This window comes from Phoenix dactylifera, chromosome 2 (genome assembly GCF_009389715.1).
Source record: "Phoenix dactylifera cultivar Barhee BC4 chromosome 2, palm_55x_up_171113_PBpolish2nd_filt_p, whole genome shotgun sequence".
NCBI classification, from domain to species: domain Eukaryota; kingdom Viridiplantae; phylum Streptophyta; class Magnoliopsida; order Arecales; family Arecaceae; genus Phoenix; species Phoenix dactylifera.
This window is the reverse complement of record NC_052393.1, coordinates 20,049,238-20,069,713: the sequence shown is the minus strand read 5'-3', so window position 1 is coordinate 20,069,713 and position 20,476 is coordinate 20,049,238. Positions and strand designations below refer to the sequence as shown.

Sequence of the window (20,476 nt, the reverse complement as noted above, 5' to 3'; positions counted from 1 at the left end):
TAGTCTAAAAAAACCATCTTGCTGGAGGCTTAATATGTTATCCTGCAGTTGACGGAGAGCCAGAGTAACTTATAGCTTAGACCATTTCCATGAGCGAGAAGGCTTGTCCATTTAGACTGCACTCTCGAAGAGAACAAGGTTCCCGCCGGGCATGCATGGTCCCATTTTGACCACGTAAACAGGCGTTCCAAATGAACAAATATTCCATGTGGTTTTCTTTCTTCTTTTTTTTTTGGTAAACTTCCATGTGGTCTTTTCGTATCTATATATATATACATACATATATATCTTGACATTTCCTTCACGGAAAAACCGCCTTATAAAACCCAAGGAAAGAAAGATATATATATATATAACCTACGTACAAACGGAATAGAGTGGGCTTTCCGTCAGATTCCACCATGAAGATGATGGTCTTAGTGCTGCTGTTGGCTCTCCATGGTTTCGTTCCAGTGGGTGGTGCAGCTCGAGTCGTGAGAACATGGCGAGAGCAAGAGGGTGCTACCCTTTTCCCCACCTACTCCTACCCATAATCCAATCCACAGCTTTTTCATGAGCCCTCCTGTTGCCCAGATATGCAGTCCAAGAAGGGGGATGAATTGGATTTTTAAATTTCTTCTTAAACTAGAATGCAGCGGATAAACTATAATTTCAACTGAAGGATATAATGTGCTTTAAGCAATGAATGAATAAAAGCAGAAGTTAAAATGCAATAGTGTAAAGAGAAAAACACACACAAACACAAAGATTTTATAGGGGTTTGGTGTAATCCACTCCTACATCTACTCCCAAAGACTCTTGGAAATTTCACTATAACCACCCAGATTACCGTATGACTGTTTTTCGAGCTCACAACCCAAAGGATCACAACGAACGCAGTTGGTTTTCACAGGATCACCAACCACAACCTTAACCTGTTTGTTTTTTCCGGATTCACAAACAACCCAGTTGGTTTTCACAGGCTCACCAACCAAAACCTTACACGATTGTTTTCTAGGTTCACAAACAACCCAGTCGGTTTTCACAAGCTCACCAACTAAAACCTTAAGTTTGTTGCATCCCTTGATTCAACAACTTCTAATTAAGGTTTAGAAGAACCTTTCTCAGTTTCATAGCAAATATAATTGTTACAGCAGAAATAAAACTAAGTGATAAATGCTGAGGTAAGTGAAACTTTAAAATAAATGTAACAATGAAAGTAAAACTGAAGCTTTGATGATGGTCGTTGGCTGCAGCTGAAGGTTTTGAATGCACAACAGCAACTTCTCTGTTGAATATTTCAACTAGTTTCCTCATAATATAGTTTTTTCTGAAAGGCTCTTATGTGAAAGTTTTTTCTTTTGAAGCTTGGATTTTGGGTGATAAGATATTCTCACTAGTTCCTCTCCCTCATCTTTTTTTTCCCTTGGTGTTATTTTGAATTTATAGACTATAAGCTTTTCAAGAAGTACTAGATACCAATCACACCAAGAAACTATCCGTTGTTCATCTAGAAGAAGTACTGTCGAAAATAGCCGTTGGAGTAGTCAGGATGCCATGGGTCAACTCATCAGGTTCGGGGGTCGTCCCGTGTACAAAGGGAGACGGCTCACTGAGTTTAGAAGTCGGTTCTTTCCTTCAATCTATACAATGTTCCTGTGTTTGCTCTAGGGTCGATTCGTCAATGTCGGAAGTCGACTCATATAGATATTGGGTCGGCTCATCAAACACAAGAGTCGTCTCATTCTTTTAGTGCTCATAGGTTACCTGCGTTCCTCCAAGGGTCGACTCAATAATGTCGGGGGTCGGCTCATGTATAAATTGAGTCTTCTCCGCAAGCACGAGAGTCGGCTCATGTACTTTGTCTCAGATGGTGATTCTTCTCTGTTTCTCCTGAACTACACAAGGGTCGACTCCTTAAACACAAGGATTGGCTCACTTAGTTTACAGATAGAATTTTCAAGTTTCTTGATTTTGTTTTTCTTGATTCTTTGGAGTTTGTAGGTGCAACTTTCGTCTAGAGATCTATCCTTTCACATTTAAGCCAACATTATTAGAGTACCCATTTGACTCGATTGTTTTTGTGATCATCAAAATCTATCATTTAGGATTAACACCTCCATCTTCGAGTCCTCTGGTTACTTCCTCTGCATCGGCTGCTCTCTTGCTACCTCCACTTCTGGTGGAATCGCCTCCAACAAGAGCTCCAATTCAGCTACTGCCACTGCTACGTTTGCAAAATTGAGTCCCCCAACAACCGTGTCTTATGAGTCGAAAAATGAAAAAATTGCTTGATTTATTAAATTTATCCATTGCTTGACTCGTTGATTTGTCTATATATGTTTTGTGTTTTGGTGAGGGATTAGAGCATTGATGATGTAGCTTGATCGAGGGGAACATGCACCAGATTCAGGGACTTCTAATGATGCATGTTGGCTGCCCATAAAGACTCAAAAATTAGTGCTCGACTGAATTATTCTGTAAAGAGTACTGAGCATGATTACTGAAGTAGGAAGGCCAATTGAGGGGTTCATATAGCAGGTAAATTTGCAATAATACGCATGCTTATCGACTGAAGTTATGAGAAAACAGCATTTTGCTCTTCAAAGGTTAAGCAGTGTTTTTCTCATACCACCCAATTAATTCAGTGTTGGTTCATGCAGAGGTTCCATGTTTGACAAGAAGAAATGGTACTTGTATACGATCTCCATGTGCAGCCGGCCTCACGTAACAAATATTAGGTTACCAAGTCTTTTTCTCCTGTTGTTATGGATATTATTACATCTCAATAGAGATATATACATAATTATGATAAATATAAATACATATCATTGTTTGAATTTTTATTTTATAGAATAAATCTAAGTGCCTTTTCTTTGCTCCAGTTAGAATAGTATCATAAATGATATGTTAACAAATGCCCTTAACTAACGTCATCTCTTCGCCTAATTTTTGGTCAACAGAATTCTTCTTGGAACTGGTTATTCATGCCAATTCTGATGCTCTTGGGTGCACCAGCGACAAGCGTGTTGTAGTAGGCTTTTTATTATTATTATTATTTTGGCTTAGCCCGTGTAATCACCAATTTTTTTTACAAAAATAGTACATATATTTGATAAATTTGTTAAGGACCTGCTCGGATGTTTGGATAAAAATTATCAAAAAATTGAAAAAAATGAAGGAATAGAATGATGCTAGAATAGAAAGGCAAAAAAAAAAAAAGATGATCACAATATGTTTTGGTATTTGATGTTTGGCTACTTGCAAGATAATTAAGGCACTGAAAATTTATTATAATAAAAAATATCTAAATATAAGACTTCAAGTTAAGTTGAACTATACTTGGACTTTGCAACTATTCTTTGAATCTAAAACTTTGATCGAAATCTTACCATCAATTGATGGGTTTGGCTCAGATTGGGTTTTTATTATAGGTCTAGCCGCGATAAGTCTAATTTAACGAGGTCAGGAATTGTTGGTTTTGGGAGCTTCATAATCTAATGCAAATGGAGGTTGGGTCAAAGTCAGGGCGAATGTGGATTATGATAAGCAACCAAATATATCTAGGTTTATTTTAAAATAAATTGTTTTGGTAAGCATTATTTGAATAACACCCAGAAATTCAACAAAAGTATCACTTTTGGCGCAAATTAAAGGACAGAATGTGAGGATGGGCTAAGAAAATCTGCTCCAAAAGCCAATTCTTAATTAGTAAAACAACCATAGGACCTCCTAAGATAGCTAAGGCTCTCGGGATTATCTTTGAATTTCCAACTAGATTTGCAAGCATCCTGCACTCTTCTTCTACCGTGCTGGACGCCCAAAGGCGGCGTTGGTCAAGAGAACGATACTCGATAGAACTCCTGGCCATTCTTTTATTTGTCCCACCTTCATTGTTAAAGGGCATCAAATAAAGTTAAAACCCAAAGAAAGGACATCTTTCATTGTCGAGTGGCCCTACATAATTACTACTTAAAACGACTCAAAGACTTCAGGTCATTTTTCAGTTAAGAGTGGCTTTCCAATTAGTCTGAACTAATAAAGACAGCAGGTTGGGTATATCCCGTGAAGTCTTCCGCGTGCTCTTTGACGATTCCTTTCTTGGCCTGGTTCTTCTACATATAGTCCAATATTGGACGAAAGGCATGGCCACCAAATCAATACAATTGGCTTTTTTCCTTGAAACTCCACCATGAAACTGCTCCTGGGATTGTTGTTGGCATTCTATGCTCTCATTTCAACTGGCAGCGCAGTTCGGGTCATGAGCGACCGTGTATACAATGAGAGCAAGAGGGGGCGGTCACCCCGTTCTCCTCCCGTGCCAGTCGGCAATCGCCAAATCCATCCGTCGGAGGCTCCACCTCCGCCTGGCTTGTTCGAGCGTTCGGCCGAGGTAGCTTCTTCGAGCCCTCCACCTCCTCCATCTTCGTTTTCGCCAATTTCTTCGGTATCGCCTCCGGCCAAAGCTCACGTCAACTTGCAGCCACCACTTCCTCCATCAAGCATGCCGTATCAGCAACCTCCCGCCCCCTGAAATTTTTTATCGATGAATCTAAGTGCATGCTGTATAAATAGATTGCTTCAGGTCCTATATATCTACGATTAATTCTGGGAGCTTATCCTTTTCAATACGTGTACACCGGCAGCCCGTCGAGTACTATAGAAAATCGAAGTTCAGCTGAAGAATTCCTCTCAATTCTCAAAGAATATGATGATTATGATTATACTTGTATACTACACGTATGATATACGTACCTTTTGAGAAGAAATCTGTCAGACTTGTTTCTTCTGTTCTCATCTCCAATATTTTTCCAACGCCTGACCAGGTTGCAGTGGGTACATATCTGACGACCAACGGCTAGCGCAGGTGGTTTTCCAGGATCTGAATGATCACGTGCACTGCACGTGAAAAACAATATAATTTGCACAGGGGTTTGCGTAAATATGGTTGCACTTAAATTGAACAAGTTTCGGCAAGACCCATGCCGGGGCCCAAGCAAGCATTGTATAAAGCGTTAGAAATTTTCTCTTTACTCTAATTTCCTTTATTGCTTTATTTTTTAAAATTAGTCCAGACAAACCCGCTGCTGAGACTCTTTATCCTCATTTTCTGTTTCTCCATTTGGTCCACAGATCACTAATGTTCGTAGGCCATCCTTTCAGATTTAGCTGCACTTTAATTATTATCCATAAACTACGGGCAAATGGGCACCAAATTAGTAAATGGGAGATCGTTTCGGTTCTTCTTCCACACAGCACACATCCATCACTAACCTGTCATCCTTTCTTAGCAAGAATCTCTCCTATATGCAGTCAATTCTTGAGCACAAGCCATATAAAAATTCTTACTTTTTCTGGTAAAGCGGCCTTTCACAGGTTCTTATAAAAAGGACAGCGAAGGTCACCATTATTAAGAATTTGTAGAAAAAGTTTACTATAAGCAACTTTCTTGTGAGAGTTTCCACAGGGGGACATCACCAATTCATGACGGTCTTACATGAGAGAGAGCTTCTTTGAGGGTATATAATTGATCCATCTGTTATCTTGTAAGGGGTCCTCTTACTTTAACTTTCCAAGAGAGTGTGTTTCTATAACCACTATGAAGCAACCGTGTAGTCCTGCCTTACTGCATTAGCATAGAGCTCAGTAAATAAAGAGGAGAGTTTCAAGAGCCCCAACCAGCTATTCTCCCAAAAGCGAACGTTCGTGTCATTTCTCAATTTAAACGACAAACAGTTCCAAAAGGCTTCAAGTTATTTGCTAATATCTTTCCAAATAGGGGATAGGCTTTTGAAGCTTTTGCTAATTTTCATCCCAAATTTCTTCCTCCGATAGTAAGCTCTTTGAATAAGCTTCCACCAAAGGGAGTCACTGTCCTGCAAAAACTTTCAAACCCATTTTGCAAGAAATGCTAGGTTCATTTACTCAATATTTTTTATCCCCAGCCCTCCTTGTTCCTAGACGTATGCATTTGATCAATTCTGTTAATGACCCATTTTGGCAATCTAAACACCGACATATAGTAAAAAGGAAGAGCTGACATCACGCTATTAATAAGGGTAAGCCTATCCCCCACCGAGAGAAATCTTCCTTTCCAAGCAGCCAATCTTCTATTGATCTTCTCTAACAGTGGAAGCTAACATTGTCTTGTAAGTCTCTTGTCAAATAGTGGCAAGCCCAAGTAAGTAAAAGGTAGGGTACCTTTCTTGCACTTCATCAAAGCATCCATTATATTAGTTTCCTCTTCATGCATATTAAGGCTAATAATGAAGCTTTTATGAAAATTTATTCTCAACCCTAAAGCTCCTTCAAAGGCTAGGAGAATGGCTTTCGATGCAACCATACTATCTTTTTTTGCGGCACAGAAGAGCAGAGTATCGTCAGCAAATTGAAGGCTTTTAATATTGTGAAAGACATCAATTTCTCTAATTCTTTCAATTTGCTCTATAGATCCTCCCTGTTTAAGAAGCCTCGCCAAAACATCAGTAGCCAAGATAAACAGGAAAGGAGATAAGGGATCACCTTGCCGAAGACCTTTGCAACATTTGATCCAATTTTCTAGTTTACTATTCATAAGAAGAGCCACTACGGCTGAAGATAGTAAGCGATGAATCCAATAGGTGAAGATCTTCGGAAAACCTCGTACTTGAAGAGCTTCTACTGAAAAATCTCAGTTCAAACTATCAAACATCTTTTCAAAATCAAGCTTGCAAAGAATTTCTTTGAGGCCTGATCTTTTGCAAAGAATTTTTCCATTCCAAACTAAACACGGTTTTGGGGCAAACAAAGACTTTAGGCCACCTCCAAAGAAACACGATCAAAGACGACTCAAACGCTCCGCGTACTTTCGGTCAAGAGTAGCTTTCCAATTAGACTAGACAGGGTCAGGTGTATCCCTTGTAGGTCTTCCACGTGCTCTTTGACGATTTCTTTCTTGGCCTAGTTCTCCTACATATATATAGCCCAATATTGTACGAAAGGCATGGCCACCAAATCAATACGATTAGCTTTTTTACTTGAAACTCCACCATGAAACTGCTCCTGGGATTGTTGTTGGCATTCTGTGCTCTCATTTCAACCGGCAGCGCAGTTCGGGTCATGAACGACAGGAACAAGAGGGTGTCACCCCATTCTCCTCCCGCTCCAGTCCGCAATTCCGGACGCCAGTGGGTAATCGTGACTCCACCTCCGCCTGCTTTGTTCGAGCGTTCGGCCAAGGTAGCTTCTTCGAGCCCTCCACCTCCTCCATCTTCGTTTTCGCCGATTTCTTCGGTATCGCCTCCGGCCAAAGCTCACGTCAACTTGCAGCCACCGCTTCCTCCATCAAGCATGCCGTATCAGCAACCTCCCGGTCCCCGAAATTTTTTATCGATGAATCTAAGTGCATGTTGTATAAATAGATTGCTTCGGGTCCTATATATCTACGATTAATTCTGGGATATATCTTATCCTTTTCAATACATTTACACCGGCTGCCCGTCGAGTACTAGAAAATCGAAGAATTCCTCTCAATTCTCAAAGAATATGATGATTATGATTATAGTTGTATACTACACGTATGATATGCGTACCTTCTGAGAATAAATCTGTCAGACTTGTTTCTTCAACTCTTAAATAAAACCCCTTGTGGAGAGTAATATGGATAATTTCATTGTCTAAAAGAAAGACCTTGGCAGTAACATTAAACTAGCACCCAGCATGCCGCAAGCCTTCCGAGCCATCTACTGCAACCTGATATTTTCTGTTGATCAAGTGTTATTGAGGTGGAGAATTTTTATTGATTGTGTTTTTCTTCTGGGGTGAACAATTATGTGTTGTTGAAATAGCTTGCATAAGGTTGAACCGGCTGGTGAGAGTCTTGTACCTAGATCGTTGGTACCAACGTAGAATGAGCTTATGGAGTGCACTAGATAACACGCTCGCATATAACTTGCTGTTGTTGCCATAAGATTTTACACTAGAATGCCAGGATAGGCTAAGAAAATCTGCGCCAAAAGCCAACTCTTTGTTAACCGTGGTTAACTTTTAAAGAAGCAGCAGTTTAAAAAGGATGACGTGTCAATTTGTTATTCGTCTAGTCTAGCGGACTTAACCTGTCACGCCCCGGATCCGGTTCCGTGACACGGCCGTGCTATTGCCGACTATCGCCCACAGTAGCACGCAGCCTCATACAGGGTAACAGGTAGCCAAAAGGATTTATCCTTATATATATATATTAAAAGTTTGCAGTACAACCTTCAAGTTTGAAAACCAAAAATACAGAACTTCTAGGCTATTCATATGTACAGAAGTATATAAGCTTCTCCAAAAATACGAAGCTCTGTAACAAAATAAAAACATGTCTGATGGCGATCACTGGTGAGGATCTGAAAGAAAACGAAACATAAACAGATGTGAGCTACACGGCTCAGTAAGTAATCCTGCATAATCCTACCGGATCAACCAGTAGACTAAACATGTAAATCAGGGTTTTGAGAAGCTGACATGCATGTTTATCTAAAAATCATCCTGGCATAATAAGTATGCAATTTAAACAAAGCAGTAGTGCAAATCACAAAATTTTTCATAAAATATGCATATGAAACCGTGCCCCGGCATGCCGTGGTCCTTTTTCTCTCGGATGCTACTGCGAAGTCAGACTCGACCACTGGCGGGGCCAGCTCAGTTACTATTCAGCCACTGGCGGGGCAGCTCAGTTACTATTCAGCCACTGGCGGGGCAGGCCCAATTCCAATTCAGCCACTGGCGGGGCAGGCTCAGTTACTATTCAGCCACTGGCGGGGCAGCTCAGTTACTATTCAGCCACTGGCGGCTCAGTCATTCTCAGTAGCATCTTTGAGCCCATTATAGTGCCTCTGGGGCTAGCTAAGACTTTATAAACTTACATGCATGATTAAAATATCAATATCATCAGGTTGCATACATAGCCATAGCTTCTGGGATCATGCAAGTTACTTATGCATTGTAACATATCATGCATGAAACATATGTACTTAAAATAAATGCTTAGGAAAACATTAATAACATGACATGATCTATAATAGGATTAGAACAGGTTACTTACAGTGATTCGCCTTTCTCCTAGGTCTCCTGCGTCCTGGTGACGTGTCCTAAGTCACCTACAATCATGTCATAATAACAATATATTATTTCCTTTTCTATCTGAAATTTAGCCCAAGCCTAATTCCTCTGTATTGGGGTCTTGGCTGGGCTCATAAGTCTTAATTGGCCTTCCGATTGGCCACTAAGCTTAATTCCCAGCTTAATTGGGTTTAATTTCGGGTTTAGGGTCACTGTGACCCGTTTGGGCCTGAGTCAGGGTCAATCCGGGATCAATTTGGCCCCCAAATTAATTACATTGGCTTAAATTGGGCTTTAATTTTGGTTTAATTTATAGTCTGGCTTGTCCAGACTTAGCCCAATTTGATTGGGCTCGGGTTTAGTCAAATTTGGCTAAACCCTTTCCCTTTTTTTTTTTTTTCTTTTTCTTTTTCTTTTTCTTTTTCTTTTTCTTTTTCTTTTTCTTTGGGCTTAACGGGTTGCGGGTTCGGATTCGGATCCGACCCGCGAACCCGTTATCGGGTTCTTTCTCCCCTCTTCCAGAGGCTTCCGCCTCTTCACCTTCCCGACCCCCTCTCCCTCATCCGGCCGCTCTCTCTCTCTCTCTTTTCTCTCCGTCGTCTCCACCGAAACCATACCTCCGGCCGGCCCTCCGGCTCCCCTTCTTCTCCTCCGGCCAGATCTGTGGCCTTCCCCCTCTCGGTCACTCCCTCTCTTTCCCTCTTCTCTTCTTTGTCTCTACCGAAGCCCATGCTTCCGGCCCTCTTCTCCGGCTCCCCTTCTTCTCCTCCGGCCAGATCTGTGGCCTTCTTCTTCTCCTCCGGCCGGATCTGCCGCCTCCTCCTCCTTCCGACCTTCACCGAACCCTCCCCGGCCAGATCTACCAGCCCGGAGTGGTGCTTCCCCTTCGGGGCGGCGACGGTGGGAGGCCGGCCCTTTCCCTCTCCTTCGAAGTGATGCCGGAGGAGAGGAGAAGAGCCGGGAGGTGGGATCGAGGCCGATCTCCTCCGGGAGAACTTCTCCGGCTCCGACCACGGCGAGGTAAGGCCGTGGTCCGCGGTAAGTGCCCCCTCTCTTTTTTTTTTCTTTACTTTGTTCTTCTTCCTCTTCCGTTTTCTTCTTCTTTTTTTTTTTTTTTTTTTTTTTTTTGTGGGAGTCTCGCCACCACCTCTCGGCCGGCGGAGAGGTGGGGCTCGGCTGAGGCTAGCGGCCTTGAGGCCGCGTTGGTCGCCGGCACGGCAGACCCGGCGGCCCTTGGCTGCCCCTCAGCCCTAGGGCAGCCACGGCCGGGGCCTGTCACCCGCAGGCCGAGTCCGGCTGGGCTCGGCCGGGGTGGCGTGGGCTCGGCTTGGGCCGTTCTCAGGCCGGCCCGCGGCCTGTTGGTCCGGCCCGCAGCCTGTGGGTCCGGCCCACGGCCCTCCTCCTGTTCTTCTCTCCCGTGCCGGTCTCCTTCTCTCTCTCTGTGCCAGTCTCCTCCCCTCTGTTTCATCAGTGAAACAGAGGGGAGAATACCCTACAGAGGGGTATCTCCACTCCCTAAAACTTTATTATTTAACCTAAGGGCCACTTACCTGGATTTTTGCTGGTTACCGTTGGGCCGTTCCTCCCCCTCGTAGTCCCTCCTTCCTCTTGGAGCTTCAGGGCTCTTCCGCCTTAGGCTCCAGGGCTTCGGCTCTCTCTCTTTCAGTGTTCTTGGGGGCCTCCGACTTAGGGTTGCCGGCAGGGACTTAAATAGTGGTTTAGAAGATGAGACCCCCCTCTCTGAGAGGTCCCATCCGCTCCATGCCTCCCCTCTCCGGGAATGGCCGCCGCCCCCTCTGTCTCCGGTGCGCCGGCATCGACTGCCAGCAGGGGTGGGGGTCACCCTTCCCTGTCGGTCTTATCCCTTCGTACTGGCTACAGTATGATTTTTTTTTTTATAATAATCATTATACTGGCTACAGTAAAATTTGGGCCCAACCCTTAACTGGGCCTATTTTTCTATTGGGCCTAGTAGGTTGTGGGCCCGGACATTACATTCTTCCCCCCTTAAATAAATTTCGTCCTCGAAATTAAACATACCTTGGTTCTCGAAGAGCTGAGGGTAGCGTTGTCGCATCTCTTCCTCCAATTCCCAGGTAGCTTCCCTTTCAGTGTGGTTGGTCCACTGGACTTTAACGTAGGGAATGGTGCGCCTTCGGAGGATTTGCTCTTTTCTGTCTATGATGCACAGGGGAGCCTCCTCATAGGTTAAATCTTTATTTAATTGCAGAGGTTCATGTGGTACCACATGGCTGGGATCCGGGACGTACCTCCGTAACAAGGAGACGTGAAAGACGTTGTGTACGCCTGATAGCTCTGAAGGTAGGGCCAATTTGTAGGCAACTTTGCCTATTCTAGCAAGAACCTCAAATGGGCCAATGTAGCGAGGACTTAATTTGCCGTGTCTTCCGAATCGGGTAATACCCTTTGATGGTGAAATTTTTAGGAAGACAAAGTTCCCCTCCAAAAATTCCGAGGCCCTTCTTCCTCTGTCAGCCCATCTTTTCTGTCTATCCTGGGCAGCCTGAAGCCTTTGCTTAATTAGTAGTACCTTGTCTCTGGTGTGCTGGACCAGTTCAGGTCCTAGCATTTTCCGCTCCCCGACATCATCCCAGTGTAAGGGGGATCGGCATCTTCTCCCATAGAGAGCTTCGTATGGGGCCATCTGGATACTGGAATGGTAGCTATTGTTATAAGCAAATTCCACCAGTGGTATGTGACTATCCCAGTTTCCACCTAGGTCCACAGTGCAAGCCCTCAGCATGTCTTCCAGAGTTTGGATTGTCCGCTCTGACTGGCCGTCAGTCTGGGGGTGGTATGCTGTACTGAGCCTCAGTCCGGTACCCATGGCCTTCTGAAAGCTTTCCCAGAATCTGGACACGAATCGGGGGTCACGATCAGAAATGATGCTCACTGGTACTCCGTGCAGGCGTACAATCTCATCGATGTATAATTGGGCCAGCTTGTCTAAAGGAGTACCAATTCTGAATGGCAGAAAATGAGCTGATTTTGTAAGGCGATCAACAATCACCCACACTGCATCATTCTTTCTCACCGTTTTGGGGAGTCCTGTAACAAAGTCCATCGTGATGTGCTCCCACTTCCATTCAGGAATTTCTATTGGTTCCAGCAACCCTGCTGGCCTCTGGTGCTCTGCTTTTACTAGCTGACAGGTCAAGCATCGGGCCACAAACTCAGCTATTTCTCTCTTCATCCCCTTCCACCAATAATGTTCCCGAAGGTCCCGGTACATTTTAGTACTGCCTGGATGAATAGAGAAACGGGATTGGTGGGCTTCTTCCATGATTTCCCTTTTTAGGTCAACATTTGCCGGTACACACAGTCGGTGGCCAAACCTTAGAGTGCCATCTGGGTGCATTTGGAGTTCGGGTCGCAACCCTTTCTCCACTTCATCCTTGAGCTGACAAATGTGCTCATCAGACTGCTGGGCAACCTTTATTCTATCAATCAAGGTTGGTTGTATACTCAAGGCGGCCAGCAAAATTTTTGTAGTTTGGGTAACCACCTCAACCTGCATTTCATCGAGATCCTTCTGAATCTGTGGTTGAGTGGTGAGTAAAGCGGCGGAGCTTATAACTGACTTTCTGCTTAGGGCATCCGCCACCACGTTGGCCTTTCCTGGGTGGTATTTAATACTCAGGTCATAATCCTTCAAGAGTTCCAACCACCTTCTTTGCCTCATATTCAATTCCTTCTGGGTGAATATATACTTCAGGCTCTTGTGGTCGGTGTACACATCACAGTGTTCGCCATACAAATAATGTCTCCAAAGTTTCAAGGCGAACACTACTGCGGCCAACTCTAGGTCGTGTGTCGGGTAATTCTGTTCATAGGGTTTCAGCTGTCTCGAGGCATAGGCTACCACCTTGCCATCTTGCATCAGCACACAGCCTAGCCCGTTCTTGGAAGCATCACTGTAGATGGTAAATTCTCCAGTTAAGGACGGTAATGTCAAAATTGGGGCAGAAACTAACCTTTGTTTAAGCTCCTGGAAGCTCCTCTCACACTTGCCGTCCCAGATAAACTTGGCCCGTTTCTTAGTCAACTGGGTCAAGGGGGTAGCTATTTTGGAGAACCCTTCCACAAATCGCCGGTAATACCCGGCTAATCCCAAAAAGCTTCTTATTTCCTTGGCGTTGGTGGGACGAGGCCAATCCACCACCGCTTCTATCTTCTTGGGGTCCACTGACACTCCTTCCTTGGAGATTATATGGCCGAGGAACGCCACACTGTCCAGCCAGAACTCACATTTGTTCAGCTTGGCGTACAGCCTCTTCTCTCGAAGGATTTGTAGCACTATCCTCAAATGGTCTTCATGTTCCTTCCGGCTCTTTGAGTATATCAAAATGTCATCGATAAAAACTATCACGAACTGATCCAAATATTGTTTAAAGACTCTGTTCATCAAGTCCATAAATGCAGCCGGGGCATTGGTCAGTCCAAAAGGCATAACCAGAAATTCATAATGCCCATACCTGGTTCGAAATGCAGTTTTTGGCACATCCTCAGATTTGATCTTCAGCTGATGGTAGCCTGACCTCAAATCTATCTTGGAGAAGACCTGGGCGCCTTGCAGCTGATCAAACAGGTCATCGATCCGTGGTAGGGGATATTTGTTCTTTATGGTTATCTTGTTCAATTCCCGGTAATCGATGCATAGTCGCATACTCCCGTCTTTCTTTTTCACAAATAGGACAGGAGCTCCCCATGGCGACGCACTGGGCTGGATGAACTTTTTATCCAGGAGTTCTTGTAGTTGTACCTTCAATTCCCTTAACTCAGCAGGGGCCATCCGGTAAGGAGCCTTGGAGACTGGCCCCTCTCCTGGTGCGAGGTCGATTGTGAATTCGATCTCTCGGTCTGGGGGTAATCCTGGTAATTCCTCCGGGAAGACATCCGGATATTTTCTGACTACTGGAATATCTTCCAGTTTGGTCTCTTTCTGGGTATCCATTACACAGGCCAGATAGGCCATACACCCTTTTCTCACAGCCTTTCCAGCTTTCAAGGCAGAAATAAAGTGTAGTGTAGGAGCATCTTGAAGGGGTATATCGCCCTGAAAGAAAAATTCTTGCTCCCCAGGTATCCGAAATACCACCCTCTTGTGGTAACAATCAATGTGGGCGTGATACTGTGACATCCAGTCCATGCCCAAGATAATATCAAAGTCTTGCATGTCAAGCTGTAAAAGATTTGTCTCTAATTCTTTTTCCCCTATCTGAATTATGCAATCTTTATATTTAATGTCAACAATTGCGGTTTTCTGAAGGGGTGTAGCAACATGCCATGATTCCACTAATTTCTCAGATGTGCTATGTAATTGTCTGGAAAAGCTAACCGACACGAAAGAATGCGTAGAACCAGAATCAAATAGAATGAGGGCAGGAATCAAGTTGACCAGAAGTGTACCTGTCACCACTTGATCGCTAGCACTGGCATCCTGTCGAGTCAGTGCGAAAACCCGAGGGTTACCCCTCGATCTCTGGTCCTCTGGTGCAGTATGTCGGGGCTCGTCCTTCTTTCGGCTAGGGCAGTTGCGGGCGATGTGTCCTGTCTGCCCGCAAGAATAACAAGCTCCGGTCTTCTTCATGCAGGTACCCCTGTGGTTTCCGCCACAGGTGGGGCAGCCTCTGCTCTGTCTCTTCTTGGGCACAGCCCCCTTGCTGCCTCCAGCCCCACTACTCGGTGCTCCTGATGACCGGGTCCTCTTCAGGTCCTCCCTCTCTCTCCCGGACCGTATCAGGTCAGCCTCAACCTTCAAGGCTCGGTCCAGTACATCTTTGTAGCTTGAGAATAAATGGGAGGATATTCGGGACCGAATCCCGTACCTCAATCCCTGCTCAAACCGGTTCACCTTACTTCTCTCATCCTCCATGAACTGGGGGCAAAATCGTCCCAGTTCGTTAAATTTATTGGCGTACTCCAGAACGGACATCTGGTCAGTCTGGGTTAGTGTCAAAAACTCATTCTGCTTCGCCAGGTGCACTGAGTCCGGAAAGTATTGATTGTAAAACATCCCCTTAAAGTCCCTCCAGGTGAGTCTGTCAACGGCATAAGCCGTCTCCATGGCCGTCCACCAGTATTCGGCGTTTCCTGTCAGCATAGAGGTCGCCAGCCAGACTGTCACCTCATCAGGAAAGTGGAGGGCTCGGAACATCTTTTCTATCTCCCGGATCCATGTTTCAGCCGCCATAGGGTCAGACCCACCCTCAAAGGTCGGGGGGTTCAGTCGGCGGAACCTCTCATAGCAGGAGTCTGCTGATGGCATAGCGGCCAACTGCATCATCTGCTGCTGTTGCAGCACTTGCGCCATAAGCTGATACACTCCGGCTAGGCCTGCCTGACCTGCTGCAGACCGTGGAGTATCCGGGGAAACTGACCGCTCGCTGGGCTCCGGGGAGGGTGGTCTCCGGTCGTCATCCATATCTTCCTAATGATCACCTAGCAGTCAAAATTTTTTTAAAGTGAGGTTATGATAACTAGCATATTATAACATTTTCTATAACGGTGACATTCTTAACTACCCTTTTCCTTAGGCATTTTATGGTTATTCTATTGTTTAACCTAAGGCTCTGATACCACTAGATGTCACGCCCCGGATCCGGTTCCGTGACACGGCCGTGCTATTGCCGACTATCGCCCACAGTAGCACGCAGCCTCATACAGGGTAACAGGTAGCCAAAAGGATTTATCCTTATATATATATATTAAAAGTTTGCAGTACAACCTTCAAGTTTGAAAACCAAAAATACAGAACTTCTAGGCTATTCATATGTACAGAAGTATATAAGCTTCTCCAAAAATACGAAGCTCTGTAACAAAATAAAAACATGTCTGATGGCGATCACTGGTGAGGATCTGAAAGAAAACGAAACATAAACAGATGTGAGCTACACGGCTCAGTAAGTAATCCTGCATAATCCTACCGGATCAACCAGTAGACTAAACATGTAAATCAGGGTTTTGAGAAGCTGACATGCATGTTTATCTAAAAATCATCCTGGCATAATAAGTATGCAATTTAAACAAAGCAGTAGTGCAAATCACAAAATTTTTCATAAAATATGCATATGAAACCGTGCCCCGGCATGCCGTGGTCCTTTTTCTCTCGGATGCTACTGCGAAGTCAGACTCGACCACTGGCGGGGCCAGCTCAGTTACTATTCAGCCACTGGCGGGGCAGCTCAGTTACTATTCAGCCACTGGCGGGGCAGGCCCAATTCCAATTCAGCCACTGGCGGGGCAGGCTCAGTTACTATTCAGCCACTGGCGGGGCAGCTCAGTTACTATTCAGCCACTGGCGGCTCAGTCATTCTCAGTAGCATCTTTGAGCCCATTATAGTGCCTCTGGGGCTAGCTAAGACTTTATAAACTTACATGCATAATTAAAATATCAATATCATCAGGTTGCATACATAGCCATAGCTTCTGGGATCATGCAAGTTACTTATGCATTGTAACATATCATGCATGAAACATATGTACTTAAAATAAATGCTTAGGAAAACATTAATAACATGACATGATCTATAATAGGATTAGAACAGGTTACTTACAGTGATTCGCCTTTCTCCTAGGTCTCCTGCGTCCTGGTGACGTGTCCTAAGTCACCTACAATCATGTCATAATAACAATATATTATTTCCTTTTCTATCTGAAATTTAGCCCAAGCCTAATTCCTCTGTATTGGGGTCTTGGCTGGGCTCATAAGTCTTAATTGGCCTTCCGATTGGCCACTAAGCTTAATTCCCAGCTTAATTGGGTTTAATTTCGGGTTTAGGGTCACTGTGACCCGTTTGGGCCTGAGTCAGGGTCAATCCGGGATCAATTTGGCCCCCAAATTAATTACATTGGCTTAAATTGGGCTTTAATTTTGGTTTAATTTATAGTCTGGCTTGTCCAGACTTAGCCCAATTTGATTGGGCTCGGGTTTAGTCAAATTTGGCTAAACCCTTTCCCTTTTTTTTTTTTCTTTTTCTTTTTCTTTTTCTTTTTCTTTTTCTTTGGGCTTAACGGGTTGCGGGTTCGGATTCGGATCCGACCCGCGAACCCGTTATCGGGTTCTTTCTCCCCCCTTCCAGAGGCTTCCGCCTCTTCACCTTCCCGACCCCCTCTCCCTCATCCGGCCGCTCTCTCTCTCTCTCTTTTCTCTCCGTCGTCTCCACCGAAACCATACCTCCGGCCGGCCCTCCGGCTCCCCTTCTTCTCCTCCGGCCAGATCTGTGGCCTTCCCCCTCTCGGTCACTCCCTCTCTTTCCCTCTTCTCTTCTTTGTCTCTACCGAAGCCCATGCTTCCGGCCCTCTTCTCCGGCTCCCCTTCTTCTCCTCCGGCCAGATCTGTGGCCTTCTTCTTCTCCTCCGGCCGGATCTGCCGCCTCCTCCTCCTTCCGACCTTCACCGAACCCTCCCCGGCCAGATCTACCAGCCCGGAGTGGTGCTTCCCCTTCGGGGCGGCGACGGTGGGAGGCCGGCCCTTTCCCTCTCCTTCGAAGTGATGCCGGAGGAGAGGAGAAGAGCCGGGAGGTGGGATCGAGGCCGATCTCCTCCGGGAGAACTTCTCCGGCTCCGACCACGGCGAGGTAAGGCCGTGGTCCGCGGTAAGTGCCCCCTCTCTTTTTTTTTTTCTTTACTTTGTTCTTCTTCCTCTTCCGTTTTCTTCTTCTTCTTTTTTTTTTTTTTTTTTTTTTTTTTGTGGGAGTCTCGCCACCACCTCTCGGCCGGCGGAGAGGTGGGGCTCGGCTGAGGCTGGTGGCCTTGAGGCCGCGTTGGTCGCCGGCACGGCAGACCCGGCGGCCCTTAGCTGCCCCTCAGCCCTAGGGCAGCCACGGCCGGGGCCTGTCACCCGCAGGCCGAGTCCGGCTGGGCTCGGCCGGGGTGGCGTGGGCTCGGCTTGGGCCGTTCTCAGGCCGGCCCGCGGCCTGTTGGTCCGGCCCGCAGCCTGTGGGTCCGGCCCACGGCCCTCCTCCTGTTCTTCTCTCCCGTGCCGGTCTCCTTCTCTCTCTGTGCCAGTCTCCTCCCCTCTGTTTCATCAGTGAAACAGAGGGGAGAATACCCTACAGAGGGGTATCTCCACTCCCTAAAACTTTATTATTTAACCTAAGGGCCACTTACCTGGATTTTTGCTGGTTACCGTTGGGCCGTTCCTCCCCCTCGTAGTCCCTCCTTCCTCTTGGAGCTTCAGGGCTCTTCCGCCTTAGGCTCCAGGGCTTCGGCTCTCTCTCTTTCAGTGTTCTTGGGGGCCTCCGACTTAGGGTTGCCGGCAGGGACTTAAATAGTGGTTTAGAAGATGAGACCCCCCTCTCTGAGAGGTCCCATCCGCTCCATGCCTCCCCTCTCCGGGAATGGCCGCCGCCCCCTCTGTCTCCGGTGCGCCGGCATCGACTGCCAGCAGGGGTGGGGGTCACCCTTCCCTGTCGGTCTTATCCCTTCGTACTGGCTACAGTATGATTTTTTTTTTTATAATAATCATTATACTGGCTACAGTAAAATTTGGGCCCAACCCTTAACTGGGCCTATTTTTCTATTGGGCCTAGTAGGTTGTGGGCCCGGACATTACATAACCTACCCATATTAATAGGAGGAGAAATTATTAGCCGGACCACTAATAAATTCATTCTAACGCATGTTGCTAGTACACACACAAAAAAAAGAAGAAAAATAATTATAATTATATCGTGTTGCTTTTTGGTTGAATTGGTCCACAGTAAATTTGGTCCAACTAATAATTTTTCATAGCAGAAGGTTCGAAAATACCATCATTTAAGAATTATTTGGCTCATAGTTGGACAAAACCATCTTCCTGGAGGCTTGAACTGTTATCCTGCAGTTGATGGAGATCCAAGATAATTAATTTATAGACCATTTCCATGAGTGAGAAGGCTTTTGTCCAATTAGACTGCACTCTCGAAGAAAACAAGGTGCCCATGGGCATGCATGGTCCCATTGTGGCAATGTAAACACATTCCAAACGGACATATATTCCATGTAGTCTTCTTACGTGCAGACGTAACATTTCCTTCCTTTTTTATTTTGAATGTAAAGCGAAGGAAATGTGAAACTTCCCCGAAATTTATTAAAAGACTATAACAGCTTGACATTTCCTTCATGACCAAGCCGTGCTATAAAATTCAAAGGAAAGAAAGGCAAAACCAGCAAACGGAATACAGTGGGCTTCCCGTCAGAGTCCGCCATGAAGATGATCTTAGTACTGTTGTTGGCTCTCCATGGTTTCGTTGCAGTAGGTTGTGCAGCTCGAGTCATGAGAACTTGAGTATACGGCGAGAGCAAGAGGGTGTCACCCTTTTCCCCTCCTCCTCCCACCCGAAATCCCACCCACAACTTTTTTACGATCCCTAGCCTCCTTCTCCGAGTCCTCTGGTTGCTCCCTCTACATCGCCTGCTCTCTTGCCACCTCTGCCTCTGGTGGAATCGCCTCCAGCGAGAGCTCTAATTCAGCTACTGCCGCTACTACTTGCAATATCAAGACCCCCAACAACCAAGTCTCTTGTCACCAAGGTAGTAGCCTGGTGGTAAGGGGGCGATAATTCCGCCCAAGTTGCCCGGGTTCGAAACGCACGGGCGTCGATTAAATTAGGGGACCGGATGCCCCACGCTCGGCTGGCTTGTTGGCGGTTATGCTTTCCTTCCACTTGTACCAAGGTGGCACTGGGGTGATGTACCCACACGTGAGGCGGTGAACCCAGTGGGGTGAGCCCACGGGTCGGGGAAGGCACGCGAAACCTGCGACCTGTATCGAACATTCCCTAGTGGAAGGGGGGCTCAGTAATGGGGCTGCTACGCGGGTGGGCTGGTCCCTCCCCCTCCCCTCCTATTTTTCACCAAAAAAACAACCAAGTCTCATGAGCAATCAACTATGCCATAAAAATTGTTGAAGATGAAAAATTGGACGATTTATTTTATTTATTTATTTGTTTTTTCATTGATTGGTTGATATCTAAATGTGCATGCGCGCGTGCGCGTGTAGTTTTTGGTAAGAGATTAGATTATTGTTTTAGTAACTTGATTGAGAGTAACATGTACCATGATGCCAAATTTTTAGACTTCCAGTGAGTCTACATAGACTATGGGCCGAATTCGCTCTGATACCATTTGTTATAACTCATGACCTCATCTAAAATAGTTAGCTGAAAGATATTATTTAGGCTCTTTAATTCTGTATAAATATCAAAGATCTATCCAGTGAATAACTTATGTGGGACTAAACATACGCCTGCACAAGTTCTTGCGAGAGCCAAAGAAAAGGAACATCATAAAAGAGAAGGTATGTTGTCCGATTTCTTGCATAGAAACTTCATTGTGATGAAGTGTCTCCATTAACCCTATGTCACGACTATCGCTGCATCACCTATGTACACCCCGTCCGCCGCCTTGGAGG

General features: G+C 45.5%; 1 protein-coding gene across 1 annotated transcript; it reads right to left on the bottom strand.

Moving 5' to 3' along the window:
• Positions 1-14,493: 14,493 nt before the first annotated feature.
• LOC120109994 lies at positions 14,494-15,505 on the bottom strand. The gene is made up of 2 exons (XM_039123947.1): positions 14,910-15,505; positions 14,494-14,521 (listed from the first exon to the last, which is right to left on the bottom strand). Exons 1-2 carry the CDS (start codon positions 15,503-15,505, stop codon positions 14,494-14,496), a joined length of 624 nt encoding a protein of 207 aa, XP_038979875.1.
• Positions 15,506-20,476: the final 4,971 nt, after the last annotated feature.

Coding starts and splice junctions, on each gene's coding strand:
- LOC120109994 (XM_039123947.1), bottom strand. CDS start 15,505: ATGGATGACGACCGGAGACCACCCTCCCCGGAGCCCAGCGAGCGGTCA. Junction 14,522..14,909: donor CGGTTTGAGCAGGGATTGAG/GTACGGGATTCG, acceptor CTGACTCGACAG/GATGCCAGTGCTAGCGATCA.